Source organism: Mobula hypostoma, chromosome 6, assembly GCF_963921235.1.
Source record: "Mobula hypostoma chromosome 6, sMobHyp1.1, whole genome shotgun sequence".
In the NCBI taxonomy this organism is placed as follows: domain Eukaryota; kingdom Metazoa; phylum Chordata; class Chondrichthyes; order Myliobatiformes; family Myliobatidae; genus Mobula; species Mobula hypostoma.
This window is the reverse complement of record NC_086102.1, coordinates 107,842,384-107,867,504: the sequence shown is the minus strand read 5'-3', so window position 1 is coordinate 107,867,504 and position 25,121 is coordinate 107,842,384. Positions and strand designations below refer to the sequence as shown.

General features: G+C 44.8%; 1 protein-coding gene and 1 long non-coding RNA gene across 4 annotated transcripts in view; one reads left to right on the top strand and one right to left on the bottom strand.

Annotated features, from left to right (window-relative positions):
• LOC134348274 (uncharacterized) overlaps positions 1 to 8,481 on the top strand; it is a 28,806-nt gene extending 20,325 nt beyond the window's left edge. Inside the window, exons 2-3 of the long non-coding RNA XR_010018384.1 lie at positions 455 to 655; positions 6,668 to 8,481. This is a non-coding gene — a long non-coding RNA (uncharacterized LOC134348274). The remainder of the gene's footprint in view (positions 1 to 454; positions 656 to 6,667) is intronic.
• Positions 1 to 25,121, bottom strand: part of stk11ip (serine/threonine kinase 11 interacting protein) — a 148,182-nt gene that overhangs the window by 12,187 nt on the left and 110,874 nt on the right. For all 3 annotated transcript variants that reach the window (XM_063051405.1, XM_063051406.1, XM_063051404.1), the window contains exons 21-22: positions 4,473 to 4,570; positions 538 to 716 (exon numbers count right to left, since the gene is read on the bottom strand). In XM_063051405.1, coding sequence (XP_062907475.1) covers positions 538 to 716; positions 4,473 to 4,570 — 277 coding nt within the window. The remainder of the gene's footprint in view (positions 1 to 537; positions 717 to 4,472; positions 4,571 to 25,121) is intronic.

Below are 25,121 nucleotides of genomic sequence, written 5' to 3'. Positions count from 1 at the left end.
CTCCTCATTTCGGTTCCAAATGGAGGCCCCTCTATTCTGAAGCTGTGCCCCTGGTCCTAGATGACCCCCATTACAAGGAGGTGATCCCCTCCATGTCCACTTTATCTAGGCTTTTCCATGTTTGAGATCTCACCTCATTCTTCTAAACTTCAGTGAATACAGGCCCAGAGCCATCAGTCATCCCTCCTGTACTTCCCTCCAATCACCTTAAAATTATATTACTATATTGTGCAGGTCAGCTCCGGCAGACAAACCACGCTGTACCCAAAGCTTATAAAACGGTGTTTAATTTATGATTAATTTATGCTTCTCTGTGAATGTTGCTTATCTGATGCTATATGTCCATGATACTGCTCTAAATAAATTTTCATTGCACCGGGCATATGTGTACTTGTGCATATGATAATAAGCTCGGCTTGGACTTTGCTAATGTATGAATATGATTCTGAAACAGGTTCCTATAAGGACTACAAACATTGCATTTACTAAGCTTGAAACACTTTGGGGCAAGTTCTTCATGACACCAGCAACACCCACCTGTGAAAAACTGGATGAAGTTCTTGCACTTGGATGGATTTCGGATCAGCAGGGTGTACGAGCTGCCTGCACCGTCGAACTCCATGCCAATACTCTGGGTGCGCAGACCCACTTGCAGGTACAGCAGGTCCCGAATCGGATGCACCTCCCGCTTTCTCAGCCAGTTCGATGGCTGACCGCTGAACGGGGGGAAGGAGACAGCGATTGAGTGGGATAATGTTTAACCTTGTATTACCTCAGTTAGGTAATGAATTGAACTGTATGAACAGTATGAAAGACACATTTTACATTGTAACTTGGTACATGTGACAATAATAAAACAATTCCAATTTACCTGTACGGCCATGATAAGGCCCAAGGAATATTGACAATAAGACCATAAGATACAGGAGTAGAATTGGGCCCTTCATCTCATCGAGTCTGCTTTGCCATTCTATCATGGCTGATTTATTATACTTTCAACCCCATTCTATGCCTTTCTTTCACAACCTTCGACGCCTTTACTAATGAAGAACTTTTCAACCTCCATTTAAATATACCCAAATGTCTTGGCCTCAACAGTAATCTGTGGCAATAAATTCAACAGATTAACTACTGTCTGAATATAAAAAAATCCTCATCTCAGCTGTTTAGGGACAACCCTCTATTCTGAGGCTGTGCCCTTTGATACTAGACTCTCCCACTGTAGGAAACATCCTCTCCACGTTTACTCTGGCTAGACCTTTCAATATCCAATAGGTTTCAATGCGATTCTCCCTCCCTCATACTTCTAAACTCGAATGAATACAGGTCCAGAGCCATTAAATGCTCCTCATACATTAACCCTTTCATTCCCAGGATCATTCTTGTGAACCTCCTCTGGATCCCCTCCAATGCCAGCACACATTTTCTTAGATAAGGAGTCCAAAACTGCTCACAATACTCCAAGTACTGATCAATGCCTTACAAAGCCTCAGGATTACATTCTTGCTCTTATATTCTAGGCCTCTTGAAATGAATGCTAACATTGTATTTGCCTTCCATACCAGAGAGTCAAGTTAACCTTCAAAGGAATCCTGCACAAAGACTCCCAAGTCCCTTTGCACTTCTGATTTTTTTTTTAATGTTCTCCCCATTTGGAAAATAGTTTTCACGTTTATTCCTTCTATTAATGTGGAAAACAACACACTTCACTACACTATATTCCATCCACCTCCTCTTTGCCCATTCACCCAATGAATTCAAATCCTTTCGTAGGCCCCCGGCTTCCTCAACACTATCTGCCTCTCCACCTACTTTCATATCATCTGCAAACTTGGCTAAAAAGCCATCAACTCCGTGAACCAAATCATTGACATATAACATCAAAAAGTGCAGTCCCAACATCAACCCCTGCAGAACACTACCAGTCATTGGCAGCTGACCAGTAAAGGGCCTCTTTATTCTGTCAGTCAGCCACTATTCTACCTTGTTAGTGGCCTCATGTGCGGCACTTTGTCAAAGGTCTTTTAAAAATCCAAATAAGCAACATCCACTGATTGTCCTTTGTCTATCCTGTCTGTTATTTCCTCAAAGAACTCCAACAGATTTATCAGGAAAGATCTTCCCTTAAGGAAACCATGATGACTTTGGCCTGTCATGTGCCTCCAAGTACCCCAAAACCTCATCCTTAACAATCCTCCACATCTTCTCAATCACAGAAGTCAGGTTAACTGGCTTAATTTCCTGTCTTCTGCCTCCCTCTCTTTTCAAAGAGTGGAGTGACATTTGCAATTTTCCTCCAGAACCATTCCAGGATCTAGTGAATGGCACCACAATCTCTTCAGCTACTTCTTTCGGAGCCCTGGGTATAGCCCATTTGGTTCAGGTGCCTTTATCTACCTTCAGAGCTTTCAGTTTCCCAAGCACCTTTGCCTTAGTAACAGCAACTACACTCAATTCTTCCCCCTAACACTCTCAAATTTCTGGCATACTGCTAGTGTCTTTCCCAGTGAAGGCTGACACAAAATTCTTATATTCTTATATATCATTTTTCAGCAGTCTAATATCCACTCTTACCTCTTATATTCTTGATATATCTGAAAAAAAATTGTATCCTTTATATTATTGGCTAGCTTACCTTCATATTTCATCTTTTCTCTATCCTTGTGTTTTTTTCTGTTGCCTTTTAGTTTTTAAAAGCTTACTAATCCTCTAACTTTCCGTGAATTTTTGCAATATCATAGACCCTCTCTTTTGCTTTTATGCTGTCTTTGACTTCCCTTGTCAGCCACGGTTGTGCCATCCTCCCTCTAGAGTACTTCTTCTTTGGGATGTATATACCCTGTGCCTTCCAAATTGCCCCCAGAAACTCCAGCCACTGCTGCTCTGCCATCATCCCCAATAGTGTCCCCTTCCAATTAACGTTAGCCAGCTCCTCTCTCAAGTTTCTGTAATTCCCTTTACTCCGCTGTAATACTGATTGTGCAGTCTGGCTGATGATTTATAGCATTACACTGCTGATTTTGTATTCTAGCCCCATCTCGAAGTGAGGAGCCCCTCCCCGGGAAATGATCCAGTTCACCTGTTAATGAGAGCAGCTTGCAGAAGAACAACCAAGTAACAATTTTGGATCAGGCAGACAGTGAACATAATATGACAGAATTCACCCTGCAGTTTGAGAGGGAGAAGGTAGAGTCATATGAATCAGTATTGCAGTGGAGTAAGGGGAATTACAAAGGCATGTTAGAGGAGCTGGGGACACTGGTAGGGATGATGGCAGAATAACAATGGCTGGAGTTTCTGGGGACAATTCGGGGGGCACATAAAATAGCAAAAATCAGTGGGAAGTTGGAGCATTGGGAACCTTCTAAAAATCAACAGAAGGCAATTAAAAAGCCACAAGGAGAGAAAGGACGATCAGGGTAAAACTATCTGGCAGAAGGCAAAGAATGGGAATAAAGAGAGCCTTTTCTGGTTGGCTGCCAACGACTAGTGGTGTTCCACAGGGGTCGGTGTTGGGACCACTTCTTTTCAAGCTGGTATGTCGATGATTTGCATGACGGACTTGACGGCTTTGTGGCCAAGTTTGCAGATGATAGAGATAGTTGAAGGGGCAAGTATTGCTGAGGAAGCAGGGAGTCTGCAGAAGGACTTTAGACAGATTGGGAGAATGGAGCAAGTGGCAGACGGAATATAGTGTAGGGAAATACATGGCCATGCACTTTGGTAGAAAGAATAAAGGCTTAGACTATGTTCAAAACAGGGAGAAAATTCAACAGTCAGTGGAGGAAAGGGGACTTGACAGCTCTCGAGCAGGGTTCCCCAAAGGTTAACTTGCATGTGGAGTCAGATAGGCAAATGCGATATTAGCATTTATTTGGAGAGGACTAGAATATAAGAACAAGGATGTAATGCTGAGGCTTTATAAGGCATTGGTCAGTAGTTTTGGGTCCCTTACCTAAAAGACATGCTGGCATTGGAGATGGTCCAAAGGAGGTTCACAACAATGTTTCTGGGAATGAAAGGGTTAATAGATGAGGAGTTTTTATTGGCTCCGGGCCTGCACTCGTTGAAGTTTAGAAGAATGAGGAGGTTCTCAGTAAAACCTAATGAACACTGAAAGTCTGGATATAGGACGTGGGAAGAATGTTTCCTATAGTGGGCAAGTCTACGACCAAAGGGCACAGCCTCAGAATAGAGACATATCCACTTAGAACAGACAAAAGGAGGAATTCCTTTCACCAGAAAGGAGTAAATCTCTGGAATTCATTTCCACAGGCGGCTATGGAGGCCAAGTCATTGAATATACTTAAAGCTGAGGTTGATAGGTACTTGATTAGTCAGAGCGACAAAGGTTACAGGGAGAAGGTAAGAGGAATATGGTTGAGAGGGAGAATAAATCAGCCATGATGGAACAGGAGCAGTGGGCCAACTGGCCTAATTCTGCTCCCGTGTTTTATGGATAAAGCACTAACCTGGGCAGTCCAGTGATTTCCAAAATGTAGACATTGAGGTTTGACATAATGAGTAATGAGGCATACTCTTCGGGGCTCCCAAACTTCACTGTAGATGCCTGTAATTAGCAAAACATAGCTTCATTGAACACTTAGGAGACATGAGTGGCTCAGATGCAGATGACCTGAAACATTGAGAATTCCTACCCTCCCACAGACACTGCTTGACCGCTGAGTTCCTCTGGCAGATTGTTGCTTTATTAACTACTCACTTGCAGGAGGGTGATTACACTGGGGATAAGGTCAAGGGTGCCAACGATGCAGGACCCCACTGCAAAGGGATCATGCTTCAGTCACCAGTGGCAGATGCAGTTCAATCCGGACGAGTGTAAAGTGATTCACTTTGGAAGGTCAAACTTGACAGGGCACAGGATTAATGACAGGATTCTTAGCAGCAGAGAGGAACAAAGGGAACTTGGGGCCCCATGTCAAAGTCGCCGTGCAAGTTGACAGATGGTTAAAAATGTGTACGGTGTGATGACTTTCATTAGTCGGGGGACTGAGTTCAAGAGCCGCGAGGTAATGTTGCAGCTCTATGAAACTTTGGTTAGACCACACTTGAAATATTGTGTCCAGTTCTGCTCACTTCATTAGAGGACAGATGTAAAACTTGAAAGGGTGCTGAGGAGATATGCTAGGATGCAGCCTTGGTTAGAGAGTTTTATGGGGACAGGTTGAGTGATTTATTAAACTTCTCTTTGGAGCAAAGGAGAATGGAAGGTGACTTGATAGAGGTATATAGGATGATAAAAGGCATAGATAGAGTGAACAGCCAGAGAGTTCATCCCAGGGCAGAAATGGCTGATATGAGGGGGCATATTTTCAAGGTGACTGGAGGAAGGTATAGAGAAGGAATGTCAAAGAGCCTGTACTATGCTGTGCTGTTGTATGTTCACCATACTTCAGATTACAAGGCAGAAAACCAAGATGAGGAAAATTTCCTTCACTTGTAAGCCAGTAGAACGATAATTTCTGTGTTGACGCAGTGATTGTGCTGTAGCCCATGGGATTTCCATTAATGTAGTCACAACCTTTTTAACTTGGGATACGTTCACTAAGCTTGGTCTCAGCTCAGTCTCCCCATCCCATGAGACTGAGCTCCCCAATCACCCCCGGATCATGGATTGAATCAGATTCTAATCCATGCCAAACTATTATGCTGCCTAGTCCATTGACCAGTACCTGGACTGTAGCCCTCCAAATAGCTCCAATTCATGAATTTATGCAAATTTCTCTTAAGTGTTGAAATTGAACCCGCATGCACCACTTCCACTGGCAGCTCATTCCACTCTCACCACCCTCTGAATGAAGAAGTTCCCCCTCAGGTTCCCCTTAAACATTTCACCTTTCACCCTTAACCTATGACCTTTAGTTCTAGTCTCACCTCACATCAGTGGAAAATGCCTATTTGCATTTACCCTATTTACACCCCTCATAATTCTGTATACCTCTATCAAATCTCCCCTCATTCTCCAACACTCCAGGGAATAAACTCCTAACCTACTTAACTTTTCTCTATAACTGGTCATCAAGTCCCAGTAACATCCTTGTAAATTTTCTTTGTACTCTTTCAATCTTGTTGATGTCTTTTCTGCAGGGAGGTGACCAGAACTGCCCACAGTATTCCAAATTTGGCCTCACCAACATCTTGTACAACTTCAACATAATACCCCAACTCCTGTACTCAAAACTTTAACTTGATTTTAACCCCGAAACCCAATGACACGACTAGTAAGAAGGCTCTCCAATGTGCATCTGTAGAAATTTGCTGGAGTACATATATGGTGACATACCAAATCTCCTCAAACTTTGGATCACCAGTCTTGAATGGTACAGATGTAGCTCTCAGCAGACTACTAGACTCCTGGTTCATCCATGGCTTCTGGTTTGGGTAGGTCCTCTATGTTCTCGAAGGCACACACTTATTCATATAGAATTTGATGAAGTCAGTGACGAGTTAAGAGTTTGGGCTCAGTACAGTCTCTGCATCCCACAAGATTGAGTTCTCCCAGTCAATACTCTTCGATGATGGATCCAAACCCCTCCATTCCCACTGATGGCTGTAGAGCCTAAGTTACTGAATAAATGGAACGGCAGTCGGGACATGTTGCAGGGTTTTGACTTGAAAAGTCAACACTTCCTCTTTCCTCCCACAGATGCCACTTGATTTGCTGAGTTCCTCCAGCAGCGGTGACTCAGGTTTAATTCTTGCTGTTCTACGCTCTCCCTGTGACTACCTTGGGCTTCCTTGAGGTGCTCCAGTTTCCTCCAACGCTCCAAGGGCATACAGGTTAGGAGGCTAATCGGTCACGTGAGTGTAATTGGGCTGCACTGGTCTGGAAGGGCCTGTTGTCGTGCTGTATCTCTAAATAAATAAAATAGATTCCATCATCTGCAGTCTCTGTGTCCCCAAATACAGAGCCTTGGTGCACAATATATTGTCACTAACACTGTTTATGTACAGTAAAATGCCTTTTATAAAGCATTCACTAATCTGCAAACTGAGTTTGACAGTGTTCACACAGCAGCGACTCAGAAGGCCTGTACCTAATAAAGTGACCACTGCAGGTAGGTTACGCCATACTATCCTGAGATCCATTTTATATCAGGCATTTGTAGGATGGAAATATGATAGAATTTATGAAAAACTATACATAAACAAAGACTGACAAATAACCAATGTGCAAATTTAAAAAAAAGTACTGAGAGCCTTAGTTATAAAGAGTTCTTGAAAGTGAGTCTGTAGGTTGTAGAATCAGTTCGGAGTCACGGTGAGTGAAGTTATGCACACTGGTTCAGGAGCCTGATGGCTGCAGGATAATAACTGTTCCTGAACCTGGTGGTGTGGGACCTAAGGCTGCTGTAGTTTCTGACCGATGGTAGCAGTGAGATGCTGAGCATGTGGATGGTGGGGTCTTTGACAATGGATGCTGCTTTCTTGTGGCCGTGCTTCTAGTAGATGTGTTTAATGGTGGGGAGGGCTTTGCCTGTGATGGACAGGGCTGTATCCAACACCTTCTGTACATTTCAGTTCCTGGGCATTGGTGTTTACCTACCACGCTGTGATGCAAGCAGCCAGATACTCGCCTCAGAAATTTGTCAAACTTTTTGATGACATGTTGAATCTATGGAAACTTCTAAGAAGGTAGAGGTGCTGTTGTGCCTTCTTTGTGATTGCACTTATGTGCTAACACAATATAATAATAAAAATACTTTATTGATCCCAAGACACACATAGCAAATGTGTAGACTTAACTAATAAAGACAGAATAATAATATACACAATATTAATTTACCAATGTGCAATAACAATATACGAAATAATAAAACAGACCATTGTCTCCTGATGTGTGTTCTCCTGTTGCACAGGGATGAGCTGTTGTATATGCTTACTGCATTTGGTAGGAAAGATTTTCTGTAACGGCCCTTGTGACAGTGGAGCTGAATGAGTCTGTTGAAAAGGGTGCCTTTCTGCTTATTCAGTAGGTCATGAAGAGGATGTGCCAGATTGTCCATAATGGACATCGGTTTGTTTAGTGACCTCCTCTTCACCACTAACTCGAAAGAGTCCTGGTTGTGGCCAAGGATGGATCCAGCCTTTTTGATGAGTTGATTTAGTCTTTTTGCATCACCAGCACTGATGCTGCTCCCCCACAAAGACTGCACTCGCTAGAACAGACTGGTGAAAGATCTCCAACATCCTGCTGCACACATTGAAGGACCTCAGCTCCCTTAGAAAATAGTCTGCTCATCCCCTTCGGATAAACAGCCTTGTTTTTGGTTTTCCGTTCAAGTCAAGGTGAACACCCAAGTATTTGTACTTGTCCACCACTGCAACTACTTCTACCAGAATATTTACAGGATTTGTCAAAGTCTTTTTCCTCCTAAAATCTATCACCAAATCCCTGGTTTTGGCCATATTCAGGAGCAGGTGATTCTTCACAAACTTCTCCACCAGTCCTCTGTACTCTAACTCTTGCCCATCTCTGATACATTCAACCACCGCAGAGTCAGAGAACTTCTGCAAGTGACAAGACTCAGATTTGTACTGAAAGTCTGAGGTATACAGTGAGAACAGAAACGGACACAGGACAGTCCCTTGTGGTGCTCCTGTATCACTCACCACCATCTCAGACAGCGAACTACCTAGTCGTACAAACCAGGGTCTATCGTTCAAGTAGTCAGTAATTCAGGAGGTAGTGGATTTGTCTATGCCCATCCCTTGCAGCTTCTCGCTCAGAAGTAGTGGCTGGAAAGTACTGAAGGCACTAGAGAAATCAAAAAGTGTATCAATAGGAGGAGTAAGCCATCTAGACTGCTCCACTATTCATTGATATCAACAATGAAATACTGACTGTCCATTTTCTTCCGCAAATGCTACCTGACCAACTGAGATCCTCCAGCAATACATATCAACAGGTTTCAACAGGTGTATTTAATGTCAGAGAAATGTATACAATATACATCCTGAAACTCTTTTTCTTCAAAGATATCCACAAAATCAGGAGTGCCCCAAAGAATGAATGACAGAACATTAAAACGCCAAAGCCCCCCCCAACTCCCCCTTCCACTCACAGGCATCAGAAAGGCAACGATCCCACCATCCCCACCAGCAAAAAAGCATCACCACCCTCCAAGCACTCAAGCATGCATCAAAGCACCAATAAAGACATAGACTTGCATTGCCCCAAAAACTACCCGTTCACCCAATAAATCAACATACCACAGGCTCTCTCTCTCTCTCCCCCAAATAAGGAAAAGAAGTTGTCCCCGTTTCACAGCTAACCCGCTGCTCCCGATGTTCTGTGTTCTCCCATGATGCTTCAGTCAGCATGGCCCCAGAGCCACAAAACCCTGGAACCCTGAAGGCATGCTAGTCTTCCAGGAACGTCCTTAGGATATCAAAAAGCGGCCGGTTGTGAGGCCCTGAGGGCGGGTCTTATTCCCGCAAAGAACTGAAGACGGAGTGTAACTCTAGGTCAGGATCTTCATATTATTGTCATACATATGACAATAAAAAACCAATACCAATTCCACATGACATCTTGCGAGGATGTAATTGATCTGATGGAACGATTCCAAAGGGGATCTTGCTGTACAAAAGCACTTTGTGACAGGCCAAGATTCTGAAAGTTGTCTGTTTGTTCTTCGTAAAGATTTGTAGGTGTGAACCCAACTCCTTCAGACTCGTTTTCAGCTCAGATCAAGCTGAGTGAACAGCCAAACCAGACCACCACTATGTTTCCAATGCCTCCGTACGCAGCTACACCATCCTACAGGGGAAAAGTCTGCAAACCTCTGACCTCCACAGCTTCACCAGAGTCAGCGATTTACCCCATCTTGGCAGCTCCTGGAATTAGAGCTCTGTGGGAACAGGAGGCACAAGGGCCAGTGACAGACTCAATTGGCAAACCCAGAGTTTGAGTCCCTCCATCAGCCGAAGAGCGAAGCCTGAAGGTCGACCAGACATCGGGAAATCAGGGCCTGATGGCCCAAGCCTTGGGTCTACAAGTCCAGTGGAATCTGGATTCCAGAGGCCATGTCCAGGGGTTAGAGAGCTGTTTGCGTGTGTAAGTGTGTGGGTGGGTAGCAAGGGGGCTTGCTTTGTTGCTGTTGTCCTGCTGTCATTGTTGCTGCATGTGTTGCTCTGCTGAGCATTGTGGGTACACTATGATGACACCGAATGCGTGGTGACACTTGTGGGCTGTCCCTAGCACATCCTCGCTAATATAAACAACACATTTCACTGTATGCTTCAATGTACATGTGATAAATAAATGAAGCTGAATCTACACAGATTAAGCGGGAGGCTGGCGAGGATCAGATGCAACAATAGAAGGAGCTGGAGGAACCTTTTGGTCCATTCAGTTGCTGGTGGAAGCTTGGGAGCTCATGATGTTCCCTTGTTACAACATGAATGTAGAAGTTGGAGCGCATTTGGAGCACTGTGCGCAGTTCTGGTCACCCCATTACAGGAATGACATGGAGACTTTGGAGAGGCTCATGAGGATATTGCCAGGACTAGACAGTACAGTGGATTCCGGTTAATTAGGACACATCAGGCCCAGTACGTTTTGGCCTAATTAAGCGGCCACCTCAATTAGCCAAAGTTAAGACAAGCTACTGGTTGACTGAATAACAATTTATGAATTTAAATGAAATTCAGAACAAATTAGAACACTACCAATACCTCTACAGTAACATAAAACTGCATATTAGTTCCTAATAGTTATTGACAGAGGAATTCACCCATTGTATGCAGCAGTGTTTTTTATTAGTTGTAAATGACATCAGCTCCAGTGGACTGGGTGGATGAGATCTACAGTGAGACCCAATGCTCAGGAATATGGTTCAGTAATGCTCCGTGGAGAGCGAAGGACATGATGAGGCACAGAAGTAGTCACGGTCATCCTTCATACAATGCTTTCAACAATTGCCTCCTCAAAACCTTCATTTTCATTGAGACGACTGTCGATATCTTCAAGTTCTTTGCTGTTCCTGGCCATTTCTGGCATCTCAAAGCCTGTATGCTTCTTCCGTGGTGAGCAAAACAGTTCTGAATCATCTTACTGCTTATTTCTCGCCAATTATTGGTGACAAAAATCACTGCTTTCTGAACACAAACACATGCAACTGAGGCTATTGAAAAACTGTTCACTCTAAGTATGATGTAGTGAAAAATCAGCCAGGGAAGTGCAGGTGACTGATACCAGTCAGAAACCATTCAGTTGCTCACTGGTCTCCAATTAGTTTCTAATTGGTCTCTTGTTCCAATGAAGTTGTATAGTATCCCAAATAAACGGCAGGAATCTGGCTATTTTCTCGACTTGTTTTTTTCCTTTAAGAGTTATCTGAAATAAGTAGCTACACTGATTAACCAGAATCCACTGTATTAGCTATAACGTTAGGCAAACTTGGATTATTTTTTTCTGGAGAGCTTGAAGCTGAGGGGAAACCTTATTGGAATTTTTAGGATGATAATTTTATTTCTTACATCCATCTCACAACATGAGGGAATAAAAATCTCCATCGCTATGTACAAGCAATAAGGAAGGGAAATATGGGGAGGATATTGGCCAAACACTAAGATTGTATACATAATTGTTTTGTATACATGTACGAGTACAGTTCCTGTACTGGATGGTGCCAGAGCCAGTCAGGATGCTCTCGATGATACCCCTGTAGAAAGCCCTGAGGATTTGGGGACTCGTGCCAAACTTCTTTACTGTCTGAGGTTAAAGAGGCGCTGTTGTGCTTTTTCACCACACAGCTGGAATGTACAAACCACGTGAGATCCTCAGTGATGTGTACACTGAGGAAATTGAGACTACTCACCCTCTCAACTACAGTCCTGTTGATGTCAATAGAGGCAAGCCTGTCTTATAAAAACTTAACAGATTACGAGAGGCATAGATATGGAAGACAGGGTTCTCATCCGCACAGTTAGGATGGCTTAATTCTACTTATATGTTTTATGATCTAAGCTGAATGAGCAGCGAAATCACTGTATTTCTAATGCCTCATCCTATTGGGGCAAAGAAGGAAAACCTCCAATCTCCATAGCATCACTGGATACACAGAACAAGTGACAGGCTGACAGAGGATCAGTGGTATACATGTACAAGTACAGTTCCTGTACTGGATGGTGCCAGAGCCAGTCAGGATGCTCTCGATGATGCCCCTGTAGAAAGCCCTGAGGATCAGTGGCTCTCATGACCAGACTATGTAACAGTTTCTTCCCACAAGTCATCAGACTCTTCAATACCTAGAGCCTGGTCTGACACCAACCTACTGCCCTCTACTGTGCATATTGTCTTGTTTAATATTTATTGTAGCAACACACATAAAAGTTGCTGGTGAACGCAGCAGGCCAGGCAGCATCTCTAGGAAGAGGTGCAGTCGACGTTTCAGGCCGAGACCCTTCGTCAGGACTAACTGAAGGAAGCGTGAGTAAGGGATTTGAAAGTGGGAGGGGGAGGGGGAGATCCAAAATGATAGGAGCAGACAGGAGGGGGAGGGATGGAGCCAAGAGCTGGACAGGTGATTGGCAAAGGGGATACGAGAGGATCATGGGACAGGAGGTCCGGGAAGAAAGACAAGGCGAGGGGGGGGACCCAGAGGATGGGCAAAGGGTATATTCAGAGGGACAGAGGGAGAAAAAGGAGAGTGAGAAAGAATGTGTGTATAAAAATAAGTAACAGATGGGGTACCAGGGGAGGTGGGGCATTAGCGGAAGTTAGGTAAGTCGATGTTCATGCCATCAGGTTGGAGGCTACCCAGACGGAATATAAGGTGTTGTTCCTCCAACCTGAGTGTGGCTTCATCTTTACAGTAGAGCAGGCTGTGGATAGACATGTCAGAATGGGAATGGGATGTGGAATTAAAATGTGTGGCCACTGGGAGATCCTGCTTTCTCTGGCGGACAGAGCGTAGGTGTTCAGCAAAGCGGTCTCCCAGTCTGCGTCGGGTCTCGCCAATATATAAAAGGCCACATTGGGAGCACCGGACGCAGTATATCACCCCAGCCGACTCACAGGTGAAGTGTTGCCTCACCTGGAAGGACTGTTTGGGGACCTGAATGGTGGTAAGGGAGGAAGTGTAAGGGCATGTGTCGCAGTTGTTCCGCTTACACGGATAAGTGCCAGGAGGGAGATCAGTGGGGAGGGATGGGGGGGACGAATGGACAAGGGAGTTGTGTAGGGAGCAATCCCTGCGGAAAGCAGAGAGGGGGGGAGGGAAAGATGTGCTTAGTGGTGGGATCCCGTTGGAGGTGGCGGAAGTTACGGAGAATAATATGTTGGACCTGGATGCTGGTGGGGTGGTAGGTGAGGACCAAGGGAACCCTATTCCTAGTGGGGTGGCGGGAGGATGGAGTGAGAGCAGATGTACGTGAAATGGGGGAGATGCATTTAAGAGCAGAGTTGATGGTGGAGGAAGGGAAGCCCCTTTCTTTAAAAAAGGAAGACATCTCTCTTGTCCTAGAATGAAAAGCCTCATCCTGAGAGCAGATGTGGCAGAGACGGAGGAATTGCGAGAAGCGGTTGGAGTTTTTGCAAGAGACAGGGTGAGAAGAGGAATAGTCCAGATAGCTGTGAGAGTCAGTAGGCTTATAGTAGACATCAGTGGATAAGCTGTCTCCAGAGACAGAGACAGAAAGATCTAGAAAGGGGAGGGAGGTGTCGGAAATGGACCAGGTAAACTTGAGGGCAGGGTGAAAGTTGGAGGCAAAGTTAATAAAGTCAACGAGCTCTGCATGCGTGCAGGAAGCAGTGCCAATGCAGTCGTCGATGTAGCAAAGGAAAAGTGGGGGACAGATACCAGAATAGGCACGGAACATAGATTTTCTAGATCTTTCTGTCTCTGTCTCTGGAGATAGCTTATCCACTGATGTCTACTATAAGCCTACTGACTCTCACAGCTATCTGGACTATTCCTTTTCTCACCCTGTCTCTTGCAAAAACTCCAACCCCTTCTCGCAATTCCTCCGTCTCCGCCGCATCTGCTCTCAGGATGAGGCTTTTCATTCTAGGACGAGGGAGATGTCTTCCTTTTTTAAAGAAAGGGGCTTCCCTTCCTCCACTATCAACTCTGCTCTTAAACGCATCTCCCCCATTTCACGTACATCTGCTCTCACTCCATCCTCCCGCCACCCCACTAGGAATAGGGTTCCCCTGGTCCTCACCTACCACCCCACCAGCCTCCGGGTCCAACATATTATTCTCCATAACTTCCGCCACCTCCAACGGGATCCCACCACTAAGCACATCTTTCCCTCCCCCCCCTGCATTCCGCAGGGATCGCTCCCTACACAACTTCCTTGTCCATTCGTCCCCCCCATCCCTCCCCACTGATCTCCCTCCTGGCACTTATCCGTGTAAACGGAACAAGTGCTACACATGCCCTTACCCTTCCTCCCTTACCACCATTCAGGGCCCCAAACAGTCCTTCCAGGTGAGGCAACACTTCACCTGTGAGTCGGCGGGGGTGATATACTGTGTCCGGTGCTCCCGATGTGGCCTTTTATATATTGGCGAGACCCGACGCAGACTGGGAGACTGCTTTGCTGAACTCCTACACTCTGTCCGCCAGAGAAAGCAGGATCTCCCAGTGGCCACGCATTTTAATTCCACATCCCATTCCCATTCTGACATGTCTATCCACGGCCTGCTCTACTGTAAAGATGAAGCCACACTCAGGTTGGAGGAACAACACCTTATATTCCGTCTGGGTAGCCTCCAACCTGATGGCATGAACATCGACTTCTCTAACTTCCGCTAATGCCCCACCCCGCCCCCCGTACCCCATTGGTTACTTATTTTTATACACACATTCTTTCTCTCACTCTCCTTTTTCTCCCTCTGTCCCTCTGAATATACCCCTTGCCCATCCTCTGGGTCTCCCCCCACCGCCTTGTCTTTCTTCCCGGACCTCCTGTCCCATGATCCTCTCATATCCCTTTTGCCTATCACCTGTCCAGCTCTTGGCTCCATCCCTCCCCCTCCTGTCTGCTCCTATCATTTTGGATCTCCCCCTCCCCCTCCAACTTTCAAATCCCTTACTCACTCTTCCTTCAGTTAGTCCTGACGAAGGGTCTCGGCCTGAAACATCGACTGCACCTCTTCCTACAGATGCTGCCTGGCCTGCTGCGTTCACCAGCAACTTTTATGTGTGTTGCTTGAATTTCCAGCATCTGCAGAATTCCTGTTGTTTGCATTTATTATTTATTGTAATGCCTGCACTGTTTTGTGCACTTTATGCAGTCCTGGGTAGGTCTGTAGTCTAGTGTAGTTTTGTGTTTTTTTTTGCGTAGTTCAGTGTAGTTTTTGTATTGTTTCATGTAGCACCTTAAGGCATCCGTTAGTCTTGTGAGACCATGGATCTGCGGCTGGAAAGTCTTCACTCTCCAAGGCGCAGGCCTGGGCAAGGTTGTATGGAAGACCAGCAGTTGCCCATGGTGCAAGTTTCCCCTCTCCACGACACCAATGTTGTCCAAGGGAAGGGCATTAGGACCCATACAGCTTTCACCAGTGTCGTCACAGAGCAATGTGTGATTAAGTGCCTTGCTCAAGGCCACAACACGTTCTCTCGGCTGGGGCTCAAACTCATGACCTTCAGGTCGCTAGTTCAATGTCTTAACCACTTGGCCACGTGCCCACACACCAGGGTCCTGAAAAACGTTTTCTCGTTTTTACTGTGTACTGTACCAGCAGTTATGGTCAAAATGACAATAAAAAGTGACTTGACTTGACTTGACTTGGTGACCTCAGTCAATTGCAGAAGCTGGAGAAACGAGATGGCCTTCAGTTGTTGTGATTTCTTCCCTCCTGCTGCACCGTATCATGCCATACACTACCATCTACATTGGCTCTGTGGCAGTAAATCAGGTTTTATAATAGTTTATAATTCTTCTTTAGCTGTGCATATCCATCTATTATTTCAGAATCAGGTCTACTATCACTGAAATAAACCATGAAATTTGTTGTTTTGTGGCAGTAGTACAACGCAAAGACTTAAAATTACAATAAATTACAATAAAAATAAACACAGAAGAAAAAGTTATTTCTTCTGACTGTCCAATTCATGAATCACAAAACTAAATACATACTGTAGAAAAAAGAACTGTTTTCCTCCAGTCCTGAGTTTTCAGTCATCCCAAAACATAATGGTTAAATCCTTGGTGTCATGCCTTCAACTGCCAAGGCTTCAAGCACCAAAATTGCCTCCAAACATCCTCCCTGTTCCTTCGTCAAAGCAGCTCTTTAAGCCGTTTTTTCCCCACAAAAAAAGCTTTGGACAGCTGTTGAACATCTGTGCAACATGGCAAAAAAAAAACACTACTTGCCAGAGTTCCCTTTCAGGAGCACCCCCCACCCCCCCGTGACACATTAAAAGCTGCAAACTAAACTCCATTCATGGCTGTTGTATTTTTATTTCATCCCCCTGGTCACAGCCCAGCCTGTTTATCCAGGTGTGCAACAGATATAACTGTGTGCCAAACGTCCCAAAGTCAGGAATCACAACTATTTCGCCCCTGCAGCAAATTCAATCCAAACTACAAGATGCGACTTGCAGTGTAAAGGATCAGGAGCAGCAAAGACCAAAGATGAAATATGTGGTGGAGGAAAGAACTTTGCACAGTTGGCAGGACAATCTCAGCCCGATAGCTTTCCCTGGAGCACAAGAGAATAGATTAGGGTGGGGTGGGGGGAAGAGGAGGGATCTGATTGTGGGAAGCATGCTTTCTTCCACTGAGATTGGGTGAGACAAGAACTAGAGGTCATGGATTAAGGGTGAAAGATGAAATGTTTAAGGGGAACCTCTTCGCTCAGAGTGTGGAATGAGCTGTCAGCGGAAGTGGCGGGTGTGGGTTCGATTTCAGCATTTGAGAGTCTGGATAAGTACATGGATGGGAGGTGCGTGGAGGGTAATGGTCTAGGTGTGGATTCGTGGGATGAGGCAGAATATTTGTTTAGCATAGAGTAGATGGGTGGAAGGGCCTACTTCTGTGCTGTAGTGGTTTGACAGTATTAGCCATGTACCAACAGACAGCTTAATGCATTACTTATCTTGCTTTTCATAATCACTCATTCGTAAATATTTGGTCACTGATGGTTTAAAAATAAAGTTACCATCATTAATCATCCTGAACACTGAGTCGGAGAGGAAGTGAATAATAACAAGACGCTTCTCAGTGGCTTATTCGTTGTTTCTGAATCCAAGACAAAGACGTAATCTGGCACTGTAATGGAGATTAGTAGTTGCAATGAGTCCCATGGCCATCCTACAAGTCATTAGGCCATTCAGCCCATTGAGTCTGCTCTGCCCTTCCATCATATTTGATTTATCATCCCTATCAACCCAATTCTCCTACTTCTTCCCGTAAGCTTTGATGCCCTGACATATCAAGAACCTATCAACATCCCCTTTAAATATACCCAATGTCTATGGCAATGAATAATACAGATTCATCACCCGCTGGATAAAGAAATTTCTCATCTGTTCTAAACAGAACATCCTTCTATCCTGAGGCTACACCCTCTCATCCTAGACTCCTCCACTAAAGGAAACATCTCTTCCACATCCACTCAGTTTAGATCTTTCAATATTCAATAGGTTTCAGCGAGACCCCCCCCCCCCAATTCTTCTAAACTCCTGTGAGTACAAGCCCAGAGCCATGAAACACTCCTCATATGTTAACCCCTTCGTTCCTGGGATCATTCTCGTGAACTTCCTCTGGACGCTCTCTAATGTCAGCACATCTTCTCTTAGCTATGGGACCCAAAACTGCTCACAATACACCAAACGTGGGGTGACCAATGCTTTATAAAGTCCCAGCTTTACATCCTTGCTTTTATATTCTAATCCCCACAGTGCACAACAGATTGGCTGACCCCTCAGTACCACGGCACACTATCAATGCAGTATAACATTCCAGTAACCTGTTGAAGGAGTTAAAACCTTAACATGGCAGTTTAACAAGCAATCCAGTTCAATGAATATTGGTTTGAGTAGAAATGACAAGAGAAGCTATTCAGTTATAGCTTTGGTGAATAACATTTACTTTAGAGGCAGGAGGCTATGCCCAGTTGCGTATCTAAGGTATGGCATGTGCCCTGGGTGCCACCTGAAGGAGGCGCCACTGAGCAGTTTCTATTAAAGTCAGACAAGCCATTCTCGGATAGTGAAAAAAGAATTTTCTTCAGATGTATGATCTGCCTTTGATTATCATGAGTGAGAAGCACTAGGATGGCCTTATTTCAAAGCATTGTGTAAGAAGACCATGAAGCGTTTCTTCACGAAGAAGGAAAGTGGAGCTGAAGGACGGAAGAGATGAAAGTTGGGGGCGAAGAAAGCCAAGAAGTCGAGCAAGTTCTTCATGCCCTTCTTTGAAAAGCCCGGAACAAGTAGTTCGACACGTTCCATGGAGTCGCCTGCATCTGCTACAAGTTTGTTAGAATCCGAAGGTGGATCAAGTACAAATGAGTCACAAGCCGAGGAAGAAGTCAAGTCAGATAAATCCAAATATAATGAGATTAAGAGTGAGGCTGCCACAGAGAACGTGGACATGACAGGAGGGGAAGACGATGGTGGTGGTGGCGATGTTGAGTTTATTGACGAGATTTTACCTGACGACACTGAACCTAGTGAACTGGATGGTGTCAAAGAATCTTGAACTGTCATACCAGATGTGATTGAACAGCATGACATTGGTCTTCTGAAGATCGACAAGGACACTGGAAAAGCAATTCTGCCTGACGCTTTGAGAACAGAAATAATAAAGCTGGGTTCAAAGTATTTCCAGAACAGTGAGGGGCCTTTCCTACCAACAAATAACCGCTCAATGAACAAAACTTGGTTCAAGAGGAAATTGGGAAATGGTCGTGGTGAGGAAGTGACTCGCTCATGGCTGGTCTATTCCCCTTCTAAAAAGTCTGCATTTTGTATCTGTTGTCTTCTCTATTCCCAGTCAGACCATCAATCCTTATTGGATCAGGAAAGTGGATTCCACCAGCGGAAAGCACCTGAAAGGATTAGTGTTCATGAAAATGCCAAGAATCATTGGGAATGCTTCACACAGCGGAAAGAAATGGAAAGAAATTTAGCTGGAAACAGAGGAGTTATTGACGCGGTACTTCAGTCACAGATTGAGAAGGAAAAGCAGAAGTGGCGTGATATCTTGAAGAAAATTCCTTGCGACTCAGAACCTGGATTTGCGAGGACACAGAGAGTCACTTCAGCTAGACGATGACTCCAATGTGGGAAATTTCCTTGGCTTACTGAAACTACTGGCCATCTTTGACCCTATCATAAAAGAACACCTCACTTATTTGGAAAGTCATCCTGGATCCACTTCTTATCTTTCACTGGGTGTCCAGAATGAATTCATCCACATGATGGCATCCACTGTTCGCCAGAGTTTACTGAGAAACATTTGTAAAGACAAGTACTATGGTCTCATGTTCGACTCGACTCCTGATCAGGCACACTGTAAGCAGATGTCAGAAGTAGTGAGGTATGTGGAAGTTGATTTTGAGAGGAAAACAGTCTGTGTTAGAGAGTCCTTCCTTGGTTTTATCCAGATAAGCCAGAAGGATGCTGAGAGCTTGGTTGAAGACATCTTGAAACAGCTAGAAGGACGAATGGAGCTACAAGATTGTCGGTCACAGTGCTATGACAACGCTGCTGTAGTGGCTGGACACAGAAGTGGTGTTCATCAAAGAATAAGCAAGAAAAACAACCAGGTAGTGTTTGTGAATTGCGACAATCACTCACTCAACTTGGTGGGTACATGTAGCCAAGCAGGATACAATGATGGCCACATTTTTTTGGAACCATTGAAGCTCTCTACGTGTTTTTCTCTCGTTCAACACAGAGCTGGGAAAATGCCGTGCCTGTAGTTGTTAAGTCAGAGTCCGAAACCAGGTGGAGTGCAAGGACAGAATCAGTGAAGCCCGTCAACAAGTACCTTACTTCAAGTTCTCCAGGACATGATAGACAATGAAAACGAGATGAGTGAAACAAGAACTGATGCAAGGCAGCTGTACAACTGCATGTTGAGTTACGATTTTCTGATTTTGCTAGGATTTTGGAACAAAGTACTCATTCGCATTGACCATATTCAAAAGAGGCTGCAGGATCCTAGCATGAACTTCCACGATGCTGCCCTGGATTTGAAAGCCCTCCGAGATCATTTTTATGATGAAAGAGAAGTGTTGGTCAGTGAGTCACTCGAAGGAGGAGTCAGTCTCTGTCAAGAATGGAATATTGAAGCTGAAAGACGTCAGAGACGAAAGAAACGAATGGCTGATGAGAACTCAAGGGACACTGGGTTAATAGCTAAGGAGGAAATGGAAAGAGTCATGAAGGGAACACTCGATATCTTCACAGAGAAATGGATGAAAGGTTCGCTCGTAAACATGACACTGATGCCAAGTTTGGGTTCCTTCTCGATGTTGAGGGACTGTGTTACGGCGCCGACAGTAACGACCTAAAGAAGAAGTGCGAAAATTTGGGCGAATTGTACAGCTCTGATGTTGATGGACAGCAGCTATATGAAGAAATTTTGGATTGCAGAATGCTGCTATCAAGGCGGATCAACATGAAAATATCAAGACCTGAAGAGCTTCTTGAATTTATTGTTCAGTATGGAGATGAGAGCATCTTCCCCAATCTTTGCATTGCTATTCACATAATGCTAACCATCACAGTTTCCATTGCCAGCTGTGAGAGATCGTTCAGCAACTTAAAACTAATAATTTCGTATTTGAGAGCCTCCATGGGTCAAGGCAGACTCTGTGATCTTGCTGTCCTGAGTGTAGAAAGAGAAGAAACTGAGAAAACTGACTTTGATCACATCATAGATCAATTTGCATCAATGAAAGCAAGGAAGGTGCTGTTATAATTTTCATGTAGTGCCATAATTTGTTAATTAAAAGATTAATGAGCTTGACTTGTATTTTTGAGCTGATATTATGGTAAAGTTATCTATAAGATGGGTATCAGATGTTTGGACAGGGGCACAATTTCAGTGCTTGCCATAGGCGCTATTTTCCATGGATATGCCCCTGGCTATGCCCCTCTCAAGAGATTTCAGCTGACACTCCCAGTCTAGAAGAGATGTGAGAGCACAACTCTGTCAGACAAACATTAATGTACTTATGCATTTATCAAAGTCAGAGAGTTAAAGAACATAGAACACTACAGTTCAGTACATGATGTTGTGCCAACCTTTTAACCTAACCCTTCCCTCCTATATAACCCTCCATTTTTGCATCGTCCATGTGCCTATTTAAGAGTCTTTTAAATGTCCTCCGTGTATATGCCCCCATCACCACTTTTGGCAGAACATTCCACACACCTACCACTTTCTGTGTACTCCCCCCACCCCCCCCACCCCCCGCTTACACTTTACTCCAATCACCTTAAAATGATCCTTGCCAGTATTAGTATTTTCACCGGATAAGTTTCTGGCTATCCACTTGTTCTATGCCTCTTATCATCTTGTATCCATCGATCAAGTCTTCTCTTGTCCTCCTTCACTCCAGAGAGAAAAGCCCAAGCTTGCTCAACCTACCTTCATAAGACATGCTCTCTAATACAGGCACAGCATCCTCATAAATCTCTTCTGCACCCTCTCTAAAGCTTCCACATCCTTCCTAAAGTGAGGTGATCAGAACTGAACACAGGTGTGGTCTAGCCAGGGCTTTATGGAGCTGAACGTTACCTCTTGGCTCTTTTACAGCACAGAAACTGGCCTCTCAGCCCAAGTCATACATGCTGACCTAGTCACTTACCCTAATCTAGTCCCATTTGCCATCAGTTGGCTCATATCCATCTCGACCTTTCCTATGCACGTACTTGCCCAAGTACATTTTAAATGTTGTTTATAAACACTTCCTCCAGCATATTGCTCCATACACAGAACACCCTCTGAGTAAAACTATTGCCCCTCAGGTTCCTATTAAATCTCCCCTCTAATCTTAATCCAGTGCCTCTAGATCTCGATTCCAAAACAGTGAGAAAATGACTTTGTGCAGCAGGGTGGCATAGCGGTTAGCGTAATGCTTTTACAGTGCTAGCAACCCGGGTTCAATTCCCACCACCACCTGTAAGGAGTTTGTATACTTTCCCCATGACCACACGGGCCTCCTCTGGGTGGTGCTCCAGTTTCCTCCCACGTTCTAAAGACGTATGGGCTTGTAGGTCAATTGGTCACTTGGGCACATTTGGGCATTGTGGGCTCATTGGGCTGGAAGGGTCCGCTATCATACAGTATCTCTAAATAATAAATAAAAGTCTGTGAGCATTTACCCTATCTGCGTCCATCAAGATTTTATACACACCATCCTCCTATGCTCCAAACTGAACGTTCCAAACCTGTTCAACCTCTCCACAATCGAGCCTCTCAAATTCCAGTAACATCCTTGGAAATTTCCTCTGCACTCCTTCCAACCAAATGGCATCTTTCCTCCAAAGGGTGACCTAAACTGAAGCCAATATTCCAAACTTCCCCTCACCAACATCTTGTACAACTGCAACATAACGGCCTAACTTCTATATTCAATGCCCTGACTGATGAAGATCAGTGTGCCAAAGGTACTTGTACATTACTGCAGGAACCAAGGACTCCATGAAAGCATAGCCGCTAGTCTTAACGGCTTGCAGCACCAGAAATCGCGGTTCAATTCCGGCTGCTGTTTGTAAGGAGTTTGTACGTTCTCCCCGCAATTGCGTCAGTTTCTTCCAGGTGCTTTGGTTGCCTCCCACATTCCAAAGATATACAAGTTAGGTTTAGTGAGTTGTGGGCACGCTACAGTGACGCTGGAGGTATGGCAGCATTTGCAGGCTACCCCCAGCACATCCATGGACTGCGTTTGCCAGTGACACAAACAACGCATTTCACTGTATATTTCAATATACATGTGACAAGTAAAGCTAATCTTTATCTTATGTACTCCTAGACGCTTTGTTCGACAACATTCCTCAGGGCCCCCAACTCTGTCTGTGAATGTCCCACACTAATGGCATCAAACACTCTGACAAACTTCTACAGATGTAGAGTGGAAATCTTGAGTAAATTGCACAAAGCACTGCAGGAACTCAAGCCTGACCCTCCATTCAAGATAATTATGGCTGATCTGCCTCAGGCCTCAACATTCCCCACAGACCCCACTCCAAACAAATACCTGCCTCCTCATTAAATCCAAGTGCAGAAAAAGTGGAAAGGATGCAGAGATTTACAAGGTGTTGCCAGGACTAGAGGGCCAGAGTGATAGGGAGAGTTTAGGCAGGCTAGGGCTTTATTCCTTGGAAGGTAGGAGAATGAGGGGCAAACTTAAAGAAGGGTTTAAAATTATGATAAGGTGGATGATAGCGCAGTTTTCTCTAGGGTAGGGGAGTCTATTACTAGGAGGTCATAGGTTTAGAGTGAGAGGGGAAAGGGACCTCAGGGGCAACTTTTTCCATGTAGAAGGTGGCGAGTATACAGAATGAGCTGTTGGGGAAAGGCGTGAGGCAGTTACAATAGTATCATTGAAGAAGCATAAATATAAGAGATTCTGCAGATGCTGAAAATCCAGAGTAACACACACAAAATGCTGAGGGAACTCAGCAGGCCAGGCAGTATTCATTGAGAGGAATAATCCATTAACGTTCAGGCCGAGACCCTTTACCATGACTGGAAAGGAAGGGGAAAGAATCCAGGATCAGAAGGTGGGGGAGGGGTTAGGAGTACAAGCTGGCAGGTGATAAGCGAAACCAGGTGAGGGGGAAGATAGGTGGGAGCAGGAGAGGGATTAAGTGAGAACTTGGGAGGTGATGGATGGGAGCTGTAAAAGGCTGAAGAAGGAGGAATCTGATAGAGGAGAGTGGACCATGGGAGAAATGGAACAAGTTGGAGCACCAGAGAAAGGTGATGGGCAGATGAGGAGAAGAGAAGGGGTAAAGGACATGCAGGGGCTGGGCTTAGAAGGACATGGGCCAAATGCAGGAAATTGGAACGAGCTAGGTGGGCACAGTAGTTGGTTAGTCTGAAGGGTCCATATTCATGCTGCATTTCTCTATGACTCCAAGCCTCTCAGGGCCAAAGATGGTCCATTTGCTGCTGGGTACATGCGTGTTCTGCTCTACTTATGACATCTCGGTCACCTCTGCCGCTCAAGAGTTTGACTACAAGTCAGGAATACTGAAAATAAAATCCCTCCCACTGGGATAAATCAAAATCATTTTCCAAATGCAACTTCTAAACAAGTCAGAGAGTCTTCGAGTTCAGACTCGCTTGATCCTCTAGCAGAAATTTGGATCTGAGGAACTTCAAACATGCATACACAGGGCTCCTTGAAGGCATTTCAGTTATTTATTGTTTCTTCCCAACCCCTCTGCTCCAGGAGCCCAGCTGAACCCAGCGCCAGAGATGCAGATCTATGTGCATATTCCAAGCACTGCAGCACCAAAAGAGGCACTTCAGCCCATCTAATGCGTGCCCACCCAGAACCGTTATTCTACCTAGTCCCACTGACCCGCACCTGGACCGCAGCCTTCCATACACCCCCATCCATGCACCTACCCATCCAAACTTCTCATAAATGCTTCAATCGAACCCACATCCACCACATCTGCTGGCAGCTTGTTCACCACACAGTGAGAGTCAAAGTGTGAAGTACTGTACTGTACTGTCACACGTTCTACGTAACTACAAGACATGCAAACTTGGGAGTCCCCACCAAAGACACTTGCAAATTTCTACTGATGCGCTGTTGAGAGTATTCTGACTGGTTGGATCAGGATTGGAAAGGCTGCAGAGCTGTAGACTCAGCCAGCCCCATCATGGGGAGGAACGGACATCATTATCATCAAGGACATCTTCAAAAGCTGGTGTCTGAAGAAGGCAATATCCTTCTCTATGACCCTGGCCTTCCAGGACATGCCCTCTTCTCGTTGCGATCATCAGGGAGGTGGTGCAGGAACCCGAGACCACCAGTCAACATTTTAGGAACAGCTTCCTCCCTTCCACCATTGCATTTCTTAACAGTCCATGAACACATTCTTGTTATTCCTTGTTTTTCTACTGTTTCTGAAACTTAAAGAAATGTTGTCTTTGCAATGTACTGC